The sequence below is a fragment of the Sceloporus undulatus genome, unplaced genomic scaffold (assembly GCF_019175285.1).
Source record: "Sceloporus undulatus isolate JIND9_A2432 ecotype Alabama unplaced genomic scaffold, SceUnd_v1.1 scaffold_16, whole genome shotgun sequence".
Lineage (NCBI taxonomy): Eukaryota > Metazoa > Chordata > Lepidosauria > Squamata > Phrynosomatidae > Sceloporus > Sceloporus undulatus.
In genome coordinates this window covers 1,298,826-1,322,512 of record NW_024802938.1, presented here as the reverse complement: position 1 = coordinate 1,322,512, position 23,687 = coordinate 1,298,826, and the positions used below count along the sequence as shown (strand labels likewise).

The 23,687-nt window shown below is 42.6% G+C and overlaps 1 protein-coding gene across 4 annotated transcripts in view; it reads right to left on the bottom strand.

Annotated features, from left to right (window-relative positions):
• Nucleotides 1–22,681, bottom strand: part of LOC121917372 (sorting nexin-14-like) — a 67,496-nt gene extending 44,815 nt beyond the window's left edge. For 3 of the 4 annotated variants that reach the window (XM_042443291.1, XM_042443289.1, XM_042443290.1), the window contains exons 1-9: nucleotides 22,441–22,681; nucleotides 13,593–13,713; nucleotides 10,892–10,968; nucleotides 10,721–10,799; nucleotides 9,619–9,662; nucleotides 6,368–6,455; nucleotides 5,778–5,862; nucleotides 3,119–3,275; nucleotides 628–703 (exon numbers count right to left, since the gene is read on the bottom strand). In XM_042443291.1, coding sequence (XP_042299225.1) covers nucleotides 628–703; nucleotides 3,119–3,275; nucleotides 5,778–5,862; nucleotides 6,368–6,455; nucleotides 9,619–9,662; nucleotides 10,721–10,799; nucleotides 10,892–10,968; nucleotides 13,593–13,713; nucleotides 22,441–22,580 — 867 coding nt within the window. In that variant the 5' untranslated portion in view covers nucleotides 22,581–22,681. Of the gene's footprint in view, nucleotides 1–627; nucleotides 704–3,118; nucleotides 3,276–5,777; nucleotides 5,863–6,367; nucleotides 6,456–9,618; nucleotides 9,663–10,720; nucleotides 10,800–10,891; nucleotides 10,969–13,592; nucleotides 13,714–22,440 lie in introns of those variants that run through there. The other variant, XM_042443292.1, reaches the window with a different exon arrangement.
• Nucleotides 22,682–23,687: the final 1,006 nt, after the last annotated feature.

Here is a 23,687-nt window from a genome sequence, read left to right as displayed (position 1 = left end):
TTGAATAGCACTGGGCCCAGGACAGAGCCCTGTGGGACCCCACCGGTCTCCTCTCTCACACACCTCTGTTGTGTGCCTTCGTGTTGTATGTGACTTATGGTGACTCCAAGGCATGGGTTTTTTTTTTGCAAGATTTCTTCAGAGGAGGCAGAGAACATATGACTTGTCCAAGGTCACTCAGCGGGTTTCAGGGATGAGCTTGGAATCGAACCCTGGTCTTCAGAATTGTAGCCCAACACTCAAACCACTACACCATGCTGGCTTGACATAAGCCATGTAGGGCTTTAAAAGTGAAAACTAGCACTTTCAAATAAATCAGTAGAGAGTGAAGCTTTTTTTAACACAGAGTCACATACTCCCTGTAACCAGTCCCAGTTGACAACCTCATTGCAACATTTTGGACCCACTGAAGTTTCCAGATGCACCTCACCTACAGCACATTATAATAATCTAAATGAGATATAACCAAGGGATATATCACTGTAGTCAGATCTGATATCTCAAGTAGTGGAGAGGTAAACAGCCTCCCAGGTGCATTTGTTCCCAGGACATCTGGAAAGAAGCAAGGGATTTCTGTGCTTATTTGATAAAAAGAAACATGTGGTAACTCAACCTCTCAAAACTAACCGGATCAGCTATGAAATCCATGGAAGGAAGGAGAACAGAACCAGACAGGATTTCTCTTAGAAGTAAACTGAATGATCTGAAAATAATACAAGAGTCAGTTTTTACATAGTTCTGCTTTCTTCTCTCATCACATACTATGGAGCTTTCACAAGATAATATTTAAACCACACTAGTGCAATAGGCAATGTATTATGTGGTAAAATATAATATATACTGTACAATGGGTCCGCTTTATGTGGGGGATCCGTTCTGGACCCCCCTCCCCATGTAAAGCAAATAACACATAATCTTGAGCCCCATTATAACCAATGGGGCTTATGCTCACCGTGCGGCCACGTGCACAATTCACGAGTCCCATTGGATATAATGGGACTCGTGCTCGGGGCATGCGCACATTTCCCAGGTGGCTTCAGCATACACTGAAAGCCGCCTATAAAGAGCTCGCGTATGGTGCGGGCTCACTGTAGATATGTCTTGTACAGCAGAATACTTTGGTATTTGGTTCCTTTACCTACAAATTTAAGATGGAGACTGTAATCTTTGTGTGGGACCAGATATAATCTAGTAGTTCAGGGATTTCATTCTTTTACTAGCTTGGAGTATGTACGTGTGAATGTTTAAACAGAGTGTGACTGTTATTGTTATTGTAAATAACAAAATAGATAGATAGGGATGTCCTTCATGCAAACTCTTCTGTCTCTTTTTCTCTCTCATTCAAACTAACCATGTGATTTAGATCACTCCCCCTTTGAGACTAGCAGGCATTTTCTCTCAAAGATTTTCTCCTGAATTGTTGTGTTCCCATCTTTTTCCTTGCTCAACTTTCGTTGGAAATATGGTGAGATAAGTATTTTTCTTTCTTTCTACCTGAACTATTCACTAGACCTCTATGTATATATAAAGCCATTAGTAAACTTTTGTTTGAACTACAAGCTACTTGTTTATGAATCAATCTCAGTTCTTAGAGAAGCATCGTAACACAAAGGCACATTTCTGCTATTCTGCTGATTTAAAGCTAGACCCTGGAGCTTATTGCTTGGCGTTTTAAATCGGCTCCAGCCTCCCAGGCTGCAGCCAGGACGCAAGATGGAGGTGAGGATTATCACGCATTAAATCACCACCAAATTCTCGGCTACCATCAGCCCGGGTCCCAGCCGTGCTTCATCAACACTTTTTAGAAGTCAGCTTTCTGACTTCTTAAAAGTGCTGGTGGAGAGCAGCTGGGACCCAGGCTGATGGCGGCAGGCGATTCAGTGGTGATTTAGTGTGTGATAATCCCTGCCTCCATCTCGCATCCCGGGTGCAGCCCAGGAGACTGGAGCCAATTTAGAATACCAAGGGATAAGCTCCCCTAACAGACTTGGCTTTAATATTTTTCATATTTAAATATTTTTGTTTCCTTACCAGAGGCTGACGCCTTAGGTAACTTAAATTACCCTACAGTTGTTGTTCTTGTTGTTGCTGCTGTGTACTTTCAAATAGTTTCTGACTTATGGCGACCCCAAAGTGAACCTATCATTGAGGTTTTCTTGGCAAGATTTGTTCAGAAGATGTTTGCCACTTTCTTCCCCTGAGGCTGAGAGCATGTGACAGTGTGACTACAGGACTTGGTTAAAAGAAACCATTTGGTTAGCCTTAGAGGAATGATGAACAAACCATGCTCGCTAACCTTGATATACAGCCCAGCTGCCCTGCCACTGAATTTAATTTGAAATTCTATAGTGTGCTTTTGAAAGCCAACTGTCATAAAATGGCAAGCAAGAGAGTGGTATTATGCTGATGTCCTTCTTATAGGCTTGCCACAGGCAGCTGGCTGGCTACTGTGAAAAATCAATGCTGGACTACACAGACTAGATAGTATGATCCAGCAGGGCATCTTTTATGTTTTTATTTGTCTCTGTTATGCTGAAATTTATGTTTTTATTTGTCTCTGTTATGAGGAAATAAATTGAATTAAATTATATGTCAAATTAGAAGGGTAATATGCAAATATAAAGTTTCACATGTGTAAGAGTTTCTTCCTTCACTTTCACATCTTTACATGTGCAAAGACATGAGCAATTAAAACTGTCATCAGAATTAATTCATAGTTGTATTTGTATAGGATTCCATGTACACACTGGGAATACATGGAGCCTCAAACAGTACTGGATGCAGTTAGGACTGACATATCACTGTTAGCCATTTAACATGCATTTTCTCCAGGTGTTGAAGGCTATCACAAACAATGACTGTACTGACTCTATTCCCATCCTAATTTTTCATAAACTTTATAAGTGCTCACCTGATCTAATTATCAGACTTCATAGGGCTATGGCAAGGTAAGAATGAAGCCATAATGTAATTGTAATGCGGTATTTGGAGACTGAAACTTTAATTACTTAATTTTACTATCACTATATGTCCTGATATGAAACTGGGATTCACTGTACCATGCTACACAAAAGGATGTAAGGCAAGTATGTCAAATATTATAGCTCAGGTAACATACCTGCAGACTGTTGCCTTTGGAGGCAGAATGTAGGGGAAGAGAATTTCAGTAAGTTTCCTTAAATAATGTAGTTCATCTCTCCTACTTCTTAAAGCCACATGGAGCTCTGGTCCATATTCTTCCAAAGCAGCCTGCTGTAAGTATTCAGCATTTTTCACTGTAGAAAAAATACAATTCAGCATACATAACTCATAACAAATAATTTATGAGACAAAAACAGCTAATTATTACTAGACCAGACTTGTTAAAGGGGTCCAGACTTATTAAAGCAACTGGATTTATATTAATATCTGCATTAACCAACAACAAAACAAAATCAAAAGAAAGTAAACAATAAAGTAGCTAAAATATTCAAAACACAAGTGGGAATTGTGTGGCTTACAAAACACCTGCAACATGCCTAGTTGCCCTACAATCAACTGTGTTTTCGCTTTCCAGTGGAGAACTATTATTCTTCACCTATTTTCCCTAAATGGAAGCCCAATGGGTTTTGTTATCCCAACGTTGCCACCAATTTGTGACAACCACTTACCTTTTCAATACAATTTTTCTTGTAGGACAGCACCATGGGCCTTTCAACCCCACTGCTGTTGCACTCTGTGACGGTGACACAGTTAGTCACCTTATTATTTCCACTCAATGGCACCTATGGGTCGAATGGACTCACCACTCCAATCCTCTCAAGGGACTTAACCCCAAACTATCTTTTTAAATGTTGGTGGCGTGTTTCTTTATTAGAATTCCAGACATGTTTTTAATAAAATAAAGCTAGAGGTTTATTTGAAAGTTAATGTGAACAGACTGCCAAAATAAAGCTTCTTCGGGTCTCTTTGGAGGTATGCTGTTTAAATGATGCATGCATCCGAAGAATCCGGAAGCTGCACCAAAGCTGCCCTCCAGTGCTTAGGAATGGAGTGTGGTTTCGGCACGACCTCCGGACTCTTAGGACCCATGCATCATTTATATAGCATATCTCCAAAGAGACCCGAAGCAGCTTTATTTTGGCAGTCTGTAACAGGCCAATGTATCACTAGTATGAGATGGTTACTACAGTTGATACTTCATGGTCTTGCTTTCCTTGTTACATGTTGTTACAGTTATAATTTCTTCTTTTTATACTTGGTAGTTACTTTAATTCCACAATAAAGCTAATTATTTAGGATAAAATGTTTCATACATGTGCTTATTGTTTGTGCTTCACTTCTTACTTTACACACTACTCTTCAGAAAACAATCCTTAGTTACCCCAGGACCTTCTCAGTCCTCCTTAGGATAACCTATTTTGTATAATCTATTCCTAAACCAGCCACCAATGTTCTGTCTATCCCTCAGAATAGTTTATAACAGTAACTCCCCTTGTGAGTTCTGCTCTTTACAGAGTCCCTCACTAACAGACTCTAACACTAACTAAGCTAAACTGAACTGAACTGCTAACTGACTCTAATGGTTCATTTATCCTCTCCTAACTTAAATCTGATTGGCTGGATGTTGCAAGGCCTTCTATTGCCTTGCCAAACTCTGCCTTCTCTCTGCACTACACTTCCAGAAATTTCTTGGGGGGGCACAATTTTAAGGAACTCTCCTCCACAATTTTGGGGCTGAAAAAATACCTTTTCTAAACAAGCCATGACTGTCTCATCACTTCTGATTTTGGGGAAAAGGAGGGGGGCACTTTTAACCCTTGGTCTGGAGTATAGTGGGCCCTATATGTTCCAGATCACCCTACGTAAGGGAAAATCCGCCTATGCTCAATCCCTATAGGAAATAGTTGTTTCAGACTTCAAAGGTCAAAGTAATGTCTTAAATTAAGCTCAGAAATGAACTGAGGGTTATTTTTGACAACTGAGTTACACAAAAGTCATGCAAAGTGAAGCCAACCCAAATTATTGTAAATCACCATCACCATCTACAGCAAGTTTTGAATATCTTAAGATCACAGTACTGTTCAGAATAATGACCACAAAAAATGAGAACCTCCAGTTTTGCAAACATTGATCAAGATCCAAGAGTGTGTTTCTACTAATCTAACTGCTTTCATTAGTGGAACTGGAAAAGGTTGATATCTCTCCTCTGTAGCCCCCTTTGAACTCCCCAAGCCTGTTCCAGGGATGGGAAGGTCTCCAGAGCTGGGTTTTAGGCAGCTCAGAGTGTAGTATTGCTTTGTGTTATAGCATGTGACATGTAGCTTGTATGTTGTGAACCGCTTTGATCTGGAGGAAAAGCGGTATACAAATAAAAATTATTAATTATTATTAATTAATAGTAGGAGAAGGGAAGCAGAATAAACTCCCATTATAGTCAGTTGCACAAGAAAGGATGTAGACCACTGATATTTGCTCAATTGTATTGTGTACTACATTAATGTAGTACTTGAAGAAACAGCAATTTATTACATATAAAGGAATTTTAAAAAGCAATTGCACCTTTCCATTTCTTACTGCTTAGTCAAAACCTACCTGAAAGTATTTCAAAACTGCATCGCAAGCACATTTACCTTGGAGAGAACCTTTCTGAATTCAAAGGAACTAATTTTGCTCTAACACAGACATCTGTGCGCCATAAATCATATGGTTTGCTTCATTTTTGTAAATTTTATTAAAATGAGTGCCAGTTTGGAAGCACTGAGTTTGTAATATACATATTTTAAAATGTTATTTACCTTTCTGTCTAGCTTTGGCTATTACATCTATGTGCTTCATGGCTACCTTCAGCATTTTCCTTGTTATAACTGTTGGAATATCCACCTGTTTTTTTTTTTAAAAAAACACATATACACATAAAAGAAATTATGTCTGCTATTACCACTTAAAAAGTATTATTATACTTTATTACTGTATATTATTAGTGTATATAGTATATAAAGTATATACTAAAAATCCTGGTTCTCAGAAGCAAAGCATCCAGTAATAAGTTAGGTTTTCTGAGACTAAAACCATTCAACTTAGAAGTAACTCACACAGTGTCATGGTATCCTGGCCTTTTTTTTTTTTTTTACTATAGATATACTACTGAGGAAAAATTCATCTCAGAGTTCTCCAGATCTTGTACTTTCCCCCATCATAAAGCTCCCATCACTCTCACAAAACTAAAATTTTCAGGCATTTGTGAATCCTGCCAAAACCATTACTCTGATATTATACAGCTGTATCTAAGATGGACCCACACTCAGTTTTAAATAATCTTCGTTACTCTTATCCCAAAGGCCTCACTTTAAAAATCTGTTTTTGATTCAAATGTTGTAGAGTTTACCTTGTAAATTCTGCGTACTACTACAGATGCAAAAAATCTTAACGTTGCCCTTAGTTCATCCACAGATGATTCATCATCAGTTATATCCCTGCCAAATTTCAAAACAAAGCGCATTATTAAAACTTCAAAATTAGTATGAACTACAGTCAACCTACATTATTAATCATTTCAAAATAATTCACAGATTGGCTCTTTACATATAAAAAGGCTTAATTGATTACATATAAAAATTAATTTAGGAGAGCAAAAATATTTTAAAATTCTAATTAACCAAAGTGTAACCTAATGTAATGTGTTGACTTAGTGGTTAAAACACCAGTTCTGATGATCAGAAGATCGGAAGGTTGGTAGTTCAAGGCCCAAGTGCTCCATGATGAGTTGAGCTCTCATCTCTAGTCCCAGCTTCTGCAGTTCAAAAGCATGCAAATGCAAGTATAGATAGGTACCACTTCTCAGTGCGTTCAATGCAGTCATGCTGGCCACATGACCCCCGGAGCAGTAACAGAAGGGAGGATGGGAAATCTGTGAAAAGCCACATCCTTGTTTATTACATGTGCCACTGACTGATTTCAACACGTCTGCCTAGTAAAACTTCAACAACATTGGGCATGTGCCAGCAATATGTTCCTCATCCAAATAGAAAAATTACATGTCCTATGGGATTTTACCCCTACACTCTATCTAAGGCTCAGAAACAACTTCAGAAGCAATATGCTTCTCAGTAACTAAAATAAAATGAAAATGTAAAGAAAGAACAAAAATAAGAAGGGGGCACTGGAATAAAGAAAGAATTAGAGAAATAACTGTTTTAGCTTAAGGGTTCAATAAAGCATGCTACAGACATGGAAGATGAAGCAGAAATGTACTAAAATGTTCCTGAGCTTTCACAAAGTGGGGGCGGGGTAAGTATGGGGTTTACACACACACACAAATTACTAGCTCAGGAAGGTTCTGAAGTGGGGCTCTGCAGGAGCAGGCCCTATTAATGCAATGTACAAAGACTAAGATGAAGAAATTGTCTTTTTAAAAATTCTCTGTCAGGTTTTCACTTACTGATCTAGGGAGTAACTAATAAAAACATTTCAGGGAACCTCTGAAGCAAGGCACATCAAACAACATTTGAAAAGGAAAAAAAAACATAAATATCATAGATCCCCTTAGCCACACCTCCAAATCTTTATGTAAAATAAAAAATTGCATGTCAAAGCTTATTCTAAAAATCAGAGTCATAAGTGCATGTCACAAGGTATAAGATACTAAATTAGTGTAAAACATCCACATCACTTCTAGATTATCACCTAAGTAATTTTTCAATTTTTTCCAAACATCTTAAATAATAATACTGCATGGCTTATAGAATAATATTGCATATTATTTCAATATGCCATTTCATGGCTGCATCTACTGAGTTTAAAAAGAACTTCAAAGGTCTCTAATTTTAACACGTGTTAAAAACATTTACCACAAAGCAGAATTTAGGCTCCCTCTAGTGTTTCACCAAAGCAAAGTTTTAATATACAGCATTGAGTCCTGGGACTGTGTGGAAGTTAAAAGTACACTCCACAGTTCTGCAAAAGAACTGTCTAGTTAATTCAATACATAATACAGTAATTGCACAGTTTCTATTGAATCAACAAGGATTGTGACAAACTTTTAGATTGATTTCAGGTGGACCTGAATGTAATTACTATACTTTCATTTAGACCAAACTTATTATCTTGTATGTTTTTCAGCCACAGAATTCAGGCATCCCAGTAATTTCAATCCACATTAACTGCCACAATACAGACAGTAAAATCCATTACAGCAAGTTAAGTTCTATAAAAAGCCCCTAGCAAGTAAGAATATTTAGGTGCTCCAAAAATAAATAAATAAATAAATCATATGGCACAGCCTTTTAGAGCAGTGGTTCCTAAATGCTGGTCCTCTAGATGATTCAGACTTCAGTTCCCAGATTTCATGACCACTAGCTATGCTGGCTGGAACCTATGGGAACTGAAATTTAAAACATCTAAAGGACCAAAAATTGAGAACCGCTGTTGTAGAGTGTGCACTGTAGAACAAAGGTGGGAATAATGTACATTTAAATCATTGCCCAAGTTGAAATCTCCCTGCAGCACACCAGGCAGAAGACTAGGCTAAACCTGGTCCAAATCAAGTGCTACATTTTTAGAGGAAATAAATTTAAAATACAAGACTAAACACAGACTACCACAGCTATTTTCTGATTTTTTTTCTGAACAAAACCCAACTAAATCACATCCTTTTTCAGAACATTCCAATCTACACTCAAACACAACTGCATCCTTGCTATGAACCCTCCTACTCTTTCCCTCTTATTCCTTATGTTAGGTTTTTGCAGGTGTTTACTCATGTCATCCTTTACTATGCTATGTGTTGCTTATCTGTGCAAGAGCGGAGCACACTCAGATATACCAGAACTATGTTGGGCTTGTGTGAGCCACTGGCTCAACCCAGGAGATCACACAATCACACACTGGGGGGGGGGGGGGGGGCCACAAACTTAATCAAATGAAAACGATGCTAAAGACAACCTTCAAAACAAAATCAGATGATGTTACACAGACAATAATTTAAATCATGAACTATAAGAACTCTAAACTACTGTGGCACAGGTCATAAAAGTGATGAGCAGAAAATATACACACATTAATGTAAGACCCAAATAACCATTAAAGCAATGTTGACATGGCCCAGACTGTAGAGGGCTGCACTACTCCATCTTCAGCTCCTCTAGAGTTCTAGAGGACATCACTGCAGAGGCCACTGTGGGCAACCAGAAGTGATGATGTGCTACTTCTCACCTTTTGTGTCATGGCTGGCTGTTACAGGGAGATCCCTCTAAAACAGCATGTAACAGACCCACAAAAGGGATCTGGATCATTTAAACATGTGAGGAGAGGGGTGACCAAGGAAAGTGGAGGAGTGCCAGGGTTTTTTTGGAGGGGGGAGGTCAGTTTGAGCTGCAAGGGTTGCCCTGGACTTCTCAAAGGTTTTCATCTTGTGCATGGGCTGACAATTACTATTCCTGCATTAAAACAAGATTAAAAGCTATCAACCAAATTCCAAATGCTAGAGTAGACTCAAGGAATCAATTTCCAGGAGCTGTGACTCACCATTTTGCAAGTGATGCAATGGATTTACTTTAGCTGGGACTAGCAGCTGGATTTAAATTACTGTCGCAGACAAAAGTATTGTATTTTGTGGAAATGCAACAAAGAAAATCTTACCTGTACCAAGGATAGACGAAGTTATCCAGCAACAGCTCAAACACCTGCAGTCAATCAGATAAAACATTCAATAATAGATTACAGTATGTCCAGCAAGAGAGCAACAGTAATCATACTTGGCATGTATATCTCAAGGTCAGCTTTTTAAAACCTAGCTGAGTTCAGAAGACATGAAGAACAATATTACTTTCTTCAGCTATAACTTCCAGAACAATAGCCCTGCTCCCCAATCTTCTGCTCCCCAATTTTTGCACATTGCTAGATTACTGCAGTATACTCTTATGGCATTGCTCTGGCTGCCTCCTGTTGCATTCTGGGATTTGCAGGTTAAGGAGGGGCATTTGAAATTCTCAGCCAGAGAGCTCTTAGGAATCATTGAACTACAAACCTCAGAATGCAACAGAAGGCAGCCAGAGCAGTAAAAGTGTAATAGCAGCACTATAAGAGTTAGTTTGGTAATGTGGTTGGTCTCTTCCATGGTAAAGACAACAAAATAAGAGACTATCACAACAGAAATTTGGAGTTCCCTACACACCTGGCATCTAGGAAAGAAGAAAGCTCCTGCTCAGTGCAACCTGAATAATTCAAGTTGCACACCTATAATAAACTACAGAGATAGCATATTCCCATAGGAAGCAATGAGTAGCATATGTACATTGTGAACACTGCATATCACTGGTATAGCCACAAGCACAAACCCAGACATTTAAAAAGCAATGTGAGGAAGTTTTGCAACATTCTGCTTCCATGTGCTAAAATGTAGATAAAGAGGTGGTTAAAATATAGCAGAGTACGTTCTCTTCACACGAAGCCCACCGACCCATTTAATTTCTATAGTGTGACTAGCAGCAATTGGAAACAACTGCCTATCCAGCTGACATAATCACTCTAAAAATACTGAACACTGTAAAAGAGAGTGAGTGAAAGAAGCTGAGATGGACAATTCTTTGATAAAATATGATAGAAATGCTCAGTTTTTAGAAATGCCTGTATTTTGATAATCCATAAAAGAATGTTAATTACAAATTTCTGGTACTCAAAGTGATCTGAGTACAATGCTTTAGAAGAAATATTATGAGATTTCTGTTCTGGGGAATGTTACCTCTGAGAGAGAAGCATCAACTTTAGAAGGAACGTTCAGGTCTCGCCATGGCTGATAATTTTCTAGCCGTAATGCAAGCCTATTAAACAGCAAAAAGACTGCTAAGTTGTGTTCTATTAATTTTTACCCAAGGTATACAAGTATGATTAAAATTATGAATATTCAACTTACCTATGCCTATTACACTTGATGTTACCACATACATCACAGCTGAATCCTTGGGAATCTGGTTCTTGCAGTTCTAATTGCTAAAACAACACCAACAAAGAAAAATTCCATTCTATAGAATACTAGGAAAACAGTTCTGCATTAGCCATTTTAATTGTATGCAATAAAAATGATGAAACAGGGCTACTAAGATTATTTCAGAATGTTTTATACGGTTTTAAATTGTTCGATATTAACTTGCTGTCTATACCACATCCTGGGATGTTTTGATATAGGGCAGAATACAACTACAGTGGACCCTTGCCATATGTGGGGGATCCGTTCTGGAACCCCCCCCCCCTCACGTAAGGCTAACTCCGTGTATGCTTGAGCCCATTCATTTGAATGAGGCTCATAAGCGCGGCAGCATGGAAGAGTGCGGGGCGCCACGGGCGCACACCCCATTCATTTGAATGGGATGCACTGCCCCTTGTGCCCCGTGCGCTCCCCGCAGCTTGAGTGCGTACACTCAAGTCTGCGTATAGCGCACCCGCGTATAACGCGGGCGCACTGTATTTGAATCACTCACCATATAAATAAAAATTACAATTAAAATAAATAATAAAAGTTGCATTGAAATAAAGGCATAGTGTCCCCGAAGAGGCCAAATAGATTTATTTATTCCACCACTCTTGAGACACAGCAAGTTCACAAATCTACACACTGCAACACATCTCAAATTTTTAGAAATTGGTCTGTCTCTTATAAACATATTCTGCTTTTGCCTATTCCTTCCTTCATCCAAAATTATATTCCACTACTACATGGAAAAATGCTTAGAGATAATTGATTACATATTAATTTATTCCAAAGCAGAAAGGTGAAAAGGGTAAAGGTAAGAAAGGTGAAAAGGGCCTCAGCATACGCACAGCTAACAAGATTAATATGAAATCTGCCTTTAATAACCTACTGTATTTTCCGCCGTATTAGACGACTTCTTAACCCCTAAAATCTTTTTGTAAGTTGGGGGGTCGTCTAATACGCCGGGAAGGCTCCGCTGCCGGCACGAAAGCCGCCGGCCTTGCCCTCCTCCCAGGCCCCACGGGGCCCGGGAAAGAGCACCGCGGCCTGGCGCGAGGGCCGTCGGCCTTCTCCTCCTCCCAGGCCCCGCGGAGCCCAGGAAGGAGCGCCGTGGCCTTGCCCTCCTCCCAGGCCCCGCGGAGCGCCCTGGCCTGGCGCGAGGGCCGCTGGCCTTGCCCTCCTCCCAGGCCCCGCAGAGCCCGGGAAGGAGCGCCCTGGCCTGGCGCGAGGGCCGCCGGCCTTGCCCTCATCCCAGGCCATCGGAGCCGGGGGAAAGGAGCGCCCGGCCTGGCGCGAGGGCCGCCGGCCTTGCCCTCCTCCCAGGCCCCGCAGAGCCCGGGAAGGAGCGCCCTGGCCTGGCGTGAGGGCCGCCGGCCTTGCCCTCCTTGGATTTTAAGGAGGGGGTCTTATAGGGCGAGTATATCCCAAACTCTATATTTTTACAGGAAAAGTTGGGGGCCGTCTTATACGCCCAGTCGTCTTATACTCCGGAAAATACGGTAGTTGTGCTTGATAGCTTATACAGTTCTTAAAACAGAAAGCCCTCTGTGACAAAACCCCTCTTTCATCAATCACCATCAGATGTAAAATAGCAAGTGAGTAAAGTACAAAAGAACCACATACGTAAAAATGCTAGAAATTCACCATCACTTAGTGCTTTTCCTCAACTGAGCTGGGATCTGATTTTTAAAATGAGCCCAGAAGAGCTCGGCACCTATGCAGACATTTTTCAACGGAGACTGAATACAGATAGACACAACAAAAGGCTATCAAAGAACTTAGGCGGGTTACAGACCGCCATTTGGGACATCCTTAGGACGTCGCAGTTTAAAAAAGGACTCTGTAACAAAAGGCGGCGGCCATTCCACATGGCTGCCACCATTTTGACGTCTTGGACGCCTAGCGTCCAGATGTGTCGTGGCGGAAGTGACTCCGTGAAAGCGCGCCTTGCGCTTTGCGGCGCCACTTCCGGGGCCTAGGAAGGAGCACGATTTCCACGCTCCTTCCTCGCAGCGTCCGGGAGTCCGCGGTTTAGAAGCTGCGGCTCCCGGACGCTGCAAGCGGCGCCGGCAGCAGACCGCCGCAATTCGGCGGTCTGTAACGCGCCTTAGTTGACTAGTTGCCTGCTCCCTTCACACTTCCTTCTTTCTTTTAACACTAGCTAACTGGCAGATACAGTAAATAAATAAAACCTATTAGTTATTCCAAAGGTCACTTCATAGTGACCTAACAGTGTCCATCTACAGGGATAACAAGTATGATTTTTGTAGGTTTTTCAGGCCATGTGGCCATGTTCTGGAAGAGAACCACAAGCATGATTGGCATGAGACACTTACCCCTCACAATAATGCAAGTTTAGTGAACCCGCCAGAACAGTGTGTGGTGGGGGAGATAGAGATCTCACTGCATCACCAGAAATGTACTTACACAAAAATTTATTTTACCCAATATTCCTTCTTTTTAAAAGTCATGGATACTTTTAACTTGAAACATCAGCAACTAAAAACAGTTCTTGCTGATTAACCAGCTGACATTTTTGTTGAAAACTAAAATAAATCTTACAGCATGTTCATCATAAATACAAACATTTAGCTAATTGATGTTCAATAACATATCAAAGCATATCAATGAAGTTATACATTACCTTGGTTTTATGCTTTATTGTAAACAGAATATTTGGTAAGAGGGAATCTGGACCTAAGGAACAATAGAATGTGACAACTCCCGCCACAAATGACCAGAAGATCATTAAAACATGAAGGTATCTAAAAAAAAATAAAGAGAAAATTACAACTCACAACAAAATGTAGAGTATTACATTCTAGCCAACACTATGCATACCACTATGTATAAAATTAGTTGTTGTTGTGTGGGTTCAACTTGTTTCTGACCTATAGTGATTCTAAGGCCATGGAGTTTTCTTAGCAAGTGTTGTTCAGAGGAGGTTTGTGATTGCACTACAGCACCACACTGGCTCTCTTGTAAAATTTACACTACTATGAAGAACATCATATATGAAATTCATCTTCCATACAATAATATTTATTACATTAAAGTTAAAGCATAATTGAAGCAGGTGAGAATGGTAAATTGTTTGTTGATCATCTGTATGTGACCCCTTGCTATCCTTTTAACAGAAAGAGCATTTCTTATTCAGTGCTGAAGAGATCACCTTAATGGTAATAGAAACAAGAGTAGAAACTAGGTAAAAGCAAGAGTGAAATTGAATGATGCATGACAGGAGATCTGCTGACACAAGATTTCCTTCCATTTTTCTTTCCCCTTCAGTGTTTGGCTGCCAAAAAAGTTGTATCATTGGGAGAATACCTTTTGATTCCATTAAAAGTGCTAGTATATATTGAGTAGACTACAGTACAAGGAAGTTTCCCCCTCACTTTACCTCACAATTCCAGAATTCTGCGATACTTCGTATGCCCTCCTATCTAGAGACATTGTTGGGTTGTGACTCCCATGAACCCTAGCTGTTGTAAACAGTTGTGAGGAATATCAATATCTGGGAGACAACTTCTGTCTCCCAGTACAACCCCTGCCATCAATGAACCCAGTGTAATTTGAGCTACAGATATACAGTCAGCCCTCCAAGTCTGCAGACTTGAGATCCACAGACTTGGAAAGCCACGGAGGAGCGACTGCTATTAATGTGAATGGGGTGCGTGCTCGTGGCACGTGCCCTACATGCATGTGCCCCACTCAAGCCTATGGGGCTTGAATATGCCTGCATTTTGGAACTCATGGGGAAGGGGGGCGGCACGAATCCCCTGCGAGTTCCAAGGGCCGACTGTATATCTTTAGCCGATATATCTGTAGCCCAAATAGATAGACAGACACACAGACATATCTGTTGATATTCGTCACCACTGTTTACAACAGCTAGGATTCATGGGAGCTACAACCCAACGATGTCTAAAGAACCAAAAAGTGTCCACTGATCTGGAGAATACAAAATGTGTGCCCACTGAGTGCAAGTGTTTTCAGTAAGGAGTTTAAAATGGAGTTTTGTTCCTTTCCAACTACAGACTAAGGTTGGACTACCTGTGACTCTTGGAAGCTATTTGTGCAGCCAGCCACAGATGATTAGACCCCCTCACTCCCTGCCATGGCTGCTATCACACAAAGTAGGCAAGGACAGTTATCCCCACGTGCCTTGTTTCACCACTGGAACTGGTTTCTCAATATCCCATTGAACAGCTACACAACTTTAAATTTCCAGATTATATACCTCAGCTAAGTCTAAATCTGCACTGCAGAAATAATCCAGTTTGACAACACTTTAATTGCCATGGCTCCATGATATGGAATTCTGGGATTTGTACTTTATTGTGGCATCAGAGTTCTCTGTGAGAGAAGGCTAAATCTGTCAAAAAACTACAAATCCCAGAATTCTGTAGCATGGAGCCATGGCAGTTAAAGCAGTCTCAAACTGTATTATTTCTGTAGTGTAGATTTAGGCAAAGAGTCTGACAAAACAACTCAATTTTACAAAGTTCTTTTATACCTGCCTAGTCCTATTTGTTTCTGGCCTCACAAAATACTGAGAAATCCTGGATTTCATAGGAAGTACCTCTTTGTTTTGATAACGGAATTTAAATTTTCTGGACTTCAAAATATAACATGCCCAGAAAGAGGAGAAGCCAGTCTGCAGAGATTTCCCCTCATACTCAGAACAACAACATCACCATCTTGACAAAATGTAGGCCTGAGACTAACATAGTCAGTTCTTTCTGCCCTTTTTAACACCTTGGTCTCATGAAGAAGCCAGTAGAGCTTCAAAGGCTTGCAACATATATTTTATGAATGTTGGTTGGCCCAATAAATGTATCTGTTTTGTGGATTATGGATGTTATTGTACTTCCTTCCTTGGAGGTCTTCAAGCAGAGGCTGGATGGCCATCTGTCGGGGATGCTTTGATTGTGATTTCCTGCATGGCAGGGGGTTGGACTGGATGGCCCCTGTGGTCTCTTCCAACTCTATGATTCTATGATTCTACCCCAGATAGATAGATAGATAGATAGATGTGTGTGTGTGTGTGTGTGTGTGTATACACACACATACTCTCTCTCTCTCTCTCTAATAAGCATAGAGTAATTCCTTCTAATTAATGCAAGCAGAAATTAGTACTTGAGGCTGAAATACGATTATTTTCAAGAGATTCAGCCTCAGCGACAAAAAGTGCCTTTGTATTTTAAGCTGTGTTCCACAGTTATCCCACTGAAAACAGAAAACAAGGTGGTGCAATTAGTGTTATTTATTCTCCTTTTGCTGTGGAATGCTTACTAAAAAGGTCTGCTTTTAAATAATAATAATTTAATAATAATTTGTTTTATTTATATACAGTACCGCTATTCCAAAGATCATAGCGGTGAACAGCAAGTAAGCTAATTAGCAAGTAAGCTAATTTGCCCCCCAACAGTCTGGGTACTCATTTTAGCGACCTCGGAAGGATGCAAGCCTGAGTCGAGCTTGGGCCCGTTGCTGGTCTTGAACTCGCAACCTTGTGGTTTTGAGTGAATGGCTGCAGTACAGGCATTTAACCACTGCGCCACCAGGCTACTGCCACACTGTAGAATTAATGCTGTTTGACAATGTTTTTAACTGTCATGGTGCCATCCTATGCAATCCTGGGTTCTGTAGTTTGTTGTGGCACCAGAGCTGTGACAGAGGCAGCTAAACAGCTCACAAAACTAGAAATCCCAGAACCCCGAGCATACAGCCAAAGCAATTAAAGAAACGTCAAACTTCAATGTAGATGCAGCCTAAAAATAACTGAGCTATTTATTAATTTGCACCTTACCTTTTTTTTTTATCAGAATAGATTTTGGAATAACTGCTCCATGTTTGGATTCCCCTCCTGACATCCCTTTCATACCCACTCTACTGCCATACAGATACATCCTGTCTTGCTTGAGCTGGCAAATGATATGGGAGGATGCGTAGGTGGAGGATATACAGTGGTACCTCGGGTTACGAAATTAATTCGTTCCGCAGCTAATTTCGTAACCCGAAAAACCTTCGTAAGCTGAATTGCCATAGGCGCTAATGGAAAAATAGCTCTCTGCTGCCCTCCGGTGGCGGAAAATAGCGCCGAGGTTTTTTCGTAACCCGAAGAAACCTTCGTAAGCCGAAACAATAAATCCCTATGGGATTTTTTCGTAACCCGAAAAATTCGTAACCTGGGTAATTCGTATCCCGGGGTACCACTGTAATTAGAGTGAGAAGGAAATGATATTCAAAAGAGACAACCCTCTATTCATTCATTTTTGTAGGCTTTAATCATCCATAAAAACACAGAAAAAGTAAAACCCGACTCTATTGCTGATTTTGCTGCAACAGTAGAATACAGTTGTCTCTGTGTGTGCTTTCAAGTTACTCAAGAGGTTATGTTGACTGTTCCTTCCTCTGAATGCAGCACCCACTATTCATTAGTGACCTCTCATTCAAATACTAACCCTGCTTAGCTTCCAAGATCAGACAGGATCTGGTGCCTTTTAGGGCATTTAGGCCGGGAAATTGTGGAGATATGGATGTTTTTGCCCGTAAAAATTAAATAGCAGAATCTGGGATAAGCTTTCTGAAACTCCTGTCCACTTCATCAGTTGCAACATCAAGGGCTGCTTTTTTACAAAAGATAATGCCCAATTAAACTTGTTATTTTCAGGTGTCCCTAGACTTCATTATTTTTTAAATTTTTCCTGCAACAGATGAACAGCTTCCTGGCTGGGGGTAGGTTAAAAGACTACTTCCACCCCATACCAAAAGAGTCACTCCCCATAGGATTGTCAGTTTGCAAACTGGATAAGGCTATTGTCTTTTTAATGGTTGTGTTGAAGAGGAAATTTCAGCAGATTTGTGTGACAAGAAACACCTGCAGAACTTCCCTCTTGTCTTGGTGGTGGGTTGCCTTCAAGTCACTTGCAGTTTACAGTGACTCTATGGCAAATCTATCACAGGGTTCCCTGGGGCTAAGTATGTGAGACCTGCCCATGGTCACCCGGTGGGCTTCCATGGCCAAGTGGGGAATCAAACCCTGAGCTGCAATTTGACACTGCTTTAACTGCCAAAGCTCAATACAGTAGTATGGGATTCTAGGATTTGCAGTTTTGTAAGATTGTTGTTGTTAACTGCCTTCGAGCCAACTGACTCGTGGTGACCCTGTGGATGAGACATCCCAAGCCCCGTCTTCAACTGCTCTGCTCAGGTCCGGCAGGCTCAGTCTCATGGCTTCTCTGATCAAGTCTAATCATCTGGCATGTGGTCTTCCTCTTTTTCTGTTTCCCTCCTCCTTTCCTATCATCATTGTCTTTTCTAGTGAGTCCTGTCTTCTCATGATGTAGCTGAAGTATGACAGCCTCAGGTCAGTCATCTTGGCCTCCACTGAGAGTTCAGACCTTAGCTATTCAGTGAGCTATTTTGTCTGTCTTTTGGTTTGTCTTCTTCAGCACCATGTCACAAATGAGTTCATTTTCTTTCTATCAGCTTTCTTCACTGTCCAGCTCTCACATCCGTATTTAGCCTTTTCTGTCAAGAGCGCTCTGGTGCCACAACAAACTACAAATCCCAGGATCTGGACCCCACTCTGAGCCTGGATGCCCAGGTCTTAGCAGTCGCCAGGAGTGAATTTGCACAGTTAAAACTCATGCATCAGCTGTGCCGCCTGTTCCTTGAGAAGTCAGATCTGGCTACAGTGACACATGCCTTGATTACATCCTGTTTGGACTACGTGGGGCTGCCTTTGGAAACTGTTCAGAAACTTCAGTGTGTGCAAAATGCCACTGCCAGAATGCTGACTGGAGCCAGCTATAGGGACTACATAACTCCCTTGCTGAAACAGCTTCAATGGCTACTGGTTCATTTCCAGGCACAATTCAAAGTGCTGGTTATGACTTATAAAGCTCTACACAGCTTAGGCCCACACTATTTGAGATTTCATATCTCCCCATACAAACCTGCTAGAGCCCTAAGATCTTCCAGGGAAGGCTTTCTCTCGGTCCCTCCACTATCACAGTCGAGAGCCTTCCCGGTGGCTGCTCTGTCCTCTGGAATGCCCTTCCATGAGAAGCAAGGCTGGCCCTCTCCTTGCTTGTCTTTCGTCAGCAGGTAAAAGCGGCTCTGTTCAGGCAGGCTTTTAATGTCTAGACATGGGAGGAGTTTTATATGGGATGGGCACTGTGGTTTTATTGTGGTTTTAATGCTTGTAATTTTATATTGTTTTAATTCTTTTATGGCACTATGTTTTTAGAATTGTTACCATGAGCAGCCTTGGGTCCCTTTGGGGAGAAAGGCGGGGTAGGAATTAAATAAATAAATAAATAAAACAAATTCCGCAGAATGGAGCCATGGCAGCTGAAGGAGTGTCAAAATGCACTAATTCTGCAATGCAGATGCAGCCTAAGGTCAGCTAGAAAAGCATCAGGCAGAGGGAAGAATTTCTTTTAAATGTATTAAGTTACTGTCCACTTTTGTTGTGTTAGTAAAGTATTATTTTTGCTTTGGACGCATAATCAGAGTTGTCCAACACGAACTTTGGGGCACAGGGCATAAGCGAAAGTCTTAATGCTGACATTCAAGCAGAACCTAGAGTAGAGGTATCCAGAGCCTCCGTGCACTCTATTAAACTGGATCGGTTTGAGTCGGTGAGTACCAAGGACGTGGACAAGATCGTCGGAAGTGTTCGGAAGACAACCTGCTCTCTCGATCCCTGTCCCTCGTGGCTAGCGGCCCAGGGGGGACCGGCGGTAACTTTATTGTTACGCCGGATTATTAATACATCTTTGAGGGAAGGGCAATTTCCATCAGAATTAAAATCGGCCATTGTAAAACCTATATTAAAAAAGCCCTCCCTCGACTCCCTGGTACACAATAATTATCGGCCAGTCTCGCTGCTGCCATTCTTGGGTAAGGTGATCGAGAGGGCGGTTGCGATCCAGCTTCAGACGGTCTTGGATGAAACTGATTATCTGGACCCATTTCAAACTGGCTTCCGGGCGGGTTACGGGGTATGAGAAGGGACAGGGGTCCCTTGGTCGATGATCTCCGTCTGGGCATCGACAGGGGAAGAGTGTCCCTGTTGGTGCTCTTGGACATCTCAGCGGCTTTCGATACCATAGACCATGGTATCCTTCTGGGGCGTCTGGCAGAGGTGGGAATCAGGGGCACTGCGCTCCAGTGGTTCCGGTCCTACCTCTCTGGGAGGTCCCAGATGGTGCAGCTGGGAGACGTGTGCTCCGATGAGAGGCCCCTTAAAACCGGGGTCCCTCAAGGAGCCATTCTGTCTCCCATGCTATTTAACATTTACATGAAACCGCTGGGAGAGATCATCCGGAGACATGGGGCGCAGGGTTATCAGTATGCTGATGACACCCAAATTATTTTCTCTATGTCTCCGACTGATGCAGTGACTGAGGATGGCGTCTCTCCTCTCAAGGCCTGTCTAGAGTCAGTAATGGGCTGGATGAGGAAAAACCGACTCAAGCGGAATCTAGAGAAAACGAAGGTACTTGTGATAGGTTCCCCTGGTCCAGGAATGGCGGTGGTTCCACCTGTCCTGAATGGGGTCACGCTCCCTGTGAAGGACTCCGTGCGCAGTCTGGGGGTGCTTCTTGACTCGTCGCTTCACCTGACTGCTCAGGTGAGTGCGACGGTCAAGAGCACCTGTTATCAGCTTCGGCTTATTCGCCAGCTGCGTCCATACCTGGCCCAGAGGGACCTAGAAACTGTTGTACATGCTCTGGTAACCTCGAGACTGGATTTCTGCAACGTACTCTACATGGGGCAACCCTTATACCAAACCCGGAAGCTTCAAATGGTGCAGAACATGGCAGCCAGGCTGGTCACTGGTGTCTCCAGGGCCAGCCATATAACACCTGTGCTGAAAGATCTCCATTGGCTGCCCATCCGCTTCCGGGCTCAATATAAGGCGTTGGTGATCACCTATAAAGCCCTAAATGGCTTGGGCCCAGGATTCCTGAAGGACCGCCTCTCCCCATATATTCCGTCCCGCACCCTCAGAACATCTGGGCAGCAACTACTGAAGGTGCCTGGGGCTAGGCTTTCCTCCACCATGAAGAGGACATTCTCCATCGCCGCCCCGGCCCTTTGGAATATGCTGCCCACTGAGCTCCGCTCGTCAACCTCCCTGGCCCAATTCAGAAAGGATTTAAAAACCTTTCTGTTCCAACAAGCATTCCCCAAATAAAATCCTGAGGGCCTCCCTCCTCTTCCGTGGCCAAGAGGTTGGGCTAATGGGGCTTTTAGCTTGTTATTTTATTGTATTTAGTTGTTTGACTGTTTTTATTGTACTGTATCCACTTTGTTTTAATGTATGTTGTGAGCCGCCCTGATCTTGGGAAGGAGCAGGATAAAAATAAAAACTTTATTATTATTTATTTAAGTATCCTCCTCCTTTTCCAGGACATGTCCTCCATTTCTGCCTTCTGTCCAGGAGGAATGTCAAAATGTCCTCCAGCATGGGTTTAGTATCTCTGTGCGTATTTTTTTAGCTTTTACAGTGAAATGCCCTATTTTTTGTTGTTGTTCTTTAATGTCTGCCATTTTAGGATGCCTTGTCCTCCTTTGCAGTTGAGAAGACCTCTGGTCACCCTGCCTTTAAAGGGACAAGGGCTGCATCTACACTGGAGAAATAACTTGGTTTGGCACCTCTTTAACTGTGTCTTGGCTCAAGGCTATGGAATTCTGGGAGTTGGAGTTTGTTGTCATTCCTGTCAGCGGATGGCTGTGACACAGTTTACTTTATTTTCCCTTAAATTTACACCCTGCCTTTCTCCCATCAAGCTGCCAAAAGTGACTCACAACAATTTAAAGGAAAAGTTGGCTAAAGCCCTACATTACATTAAAGCGTTATATTAACTATATTAAGGTTTTTAAACTAAGTAAACAATAGAATGGTAGAGTTGGAAGAGACCCCTAGAAGGGCTCTGACCCAGTCCAGCCCCCTTCTGCCATGCAGGAACTCTCAGTCAAAACACCCCCAGTGACAGATGGCCATCCAGCCTCTGCTTAAAGACCTCCAAGGAAGGAGACTCCACTACACTCTGAGGGAGTGTGTTACACTGTCAAACAGCCCTTACAGTCAGGAAATTCCTCCTAATGTTCAGGTGGAATCTCTTTTCCTGGAGCTTGCATCCATTGCTCCAGGTCCTAGTCTCTGGAGTAGCAGAAAACAAGCTCGCTCCCTCCTCAATATGACATCCCTTCAAGTATTTAAATAGGGCTATCATATCACCTCTTAACCTTCTCTTCTCCAGGCTAAACATCCCCAGCTCCCTGAGTCTTTCCTCGTAGGGCATGGTTTCCAGATCCTTCACCATTTTAGTCTCCCTCCTTTGGACACATGCCTCCAGTTTCTCAATGCCTTTTTTGAACTGTGGGGCCCAGAGCTGGACACAGCATTATTCCCGGTGGGGCCTGACCAAAGCAGAAGGGCACCTGCTTCGTGAAACAAGCTTAGTTCTCACCGGCTGAGGAGGAGGGTGGCCAGGCTGAGCCCCAGGAGGAAGCAGCAGGAGAGAGGGTACTGCCGGCAGGTCTCGCGCAGCGCCTCCGCCCCTCGCACGCCACGGAACAGGCGCTCCCCGGCCGCGCGCGCCCACTTCATCCTGCGAGGGAACGGCTCCGGCGGAGGAGACAGCAACGCGGACCCCTCCTCCTCCTCCAAGCGCCTTCCAGACGCTAAGAGGGACTCGGCCCTCCTCTGACTTCCGGTTTCGACCGTCATGTGACATCCCCTTCACGTGACCAGCCTCCCGCTTCACGTACCCGGAAGTCCCTGTTTCCTATTAGAGATTTTGGACTCGTTCCCAGAAGCCTCAGCCATGTTGGGCAATAGCCTGGGATCATGGGAGCTGAAGTCCAAAATCCTCTCAAAGATCAGTTTGGGGACCACTGCTCTATTTTGTAGGCTGGCACCGCTTTAAGCGAGGCACTGGAAATGGCAGCACCCAATGCCTAGGCCCTGCTGTGTCTGGGGTGAAGGGCTTCCCTTCAACAGACCCAGGCTCTGACCATTCCCGTCAGGCAGCAGCCGGCCCTTCGAGTCTAAAGAGGCTTTCTGGCAACACTGATAGTACTGAAGAATGGTGGCATCTTGTGGCAGAGTAACAGCTAGCGGTGGGGAGTAGGACCAGTCCTTCAAGCGCTTTGCTTTCGGAGGAGGGATCCCCCTGCCAGCCAGCCAGCCAGGGATTTTGCGGCCAAAACACACTGCAGAAATAACCCACTTTGAGGCTGCTTTAACTGTCCTGGATCAGTGCTAGGGAATCTAAAGGCTGTTTCTTTGTTCTGATAAAGAAGGCTCAATGCCTCACAAAAGTACTTCCCCAGGATTCCCTAGCACTGAGCCAGGGCAGCTAAAGTGGTCTCCAGATGAGACTATTTCTGCAGTGTGCTTTGGCCCTTTGGAGAGCCTACAAGCCATCCCTACCAGATGGGCTCTGCAGTAACCAGTCACTCACCATTTGGCTACTACTTTCCGTAACTGCTGTGCTTTCTCAACTTTGCAATGGGGACCATTCACATCATATACTGTTGTTTTAATTCAAAGATATATAGCCGTGTTAGTCTGCAGAAACAGTACTTAAGAGAGATCTTGTAGTACCTTTGAGACTGACTGAAAGAAGTTGGCTGCAGGAGGTTTCATAAACTAAAGTCTACTTCCTCAGATGCATTTGGCGGAATAGTAAAGCCAGGGACCGACATATATAGG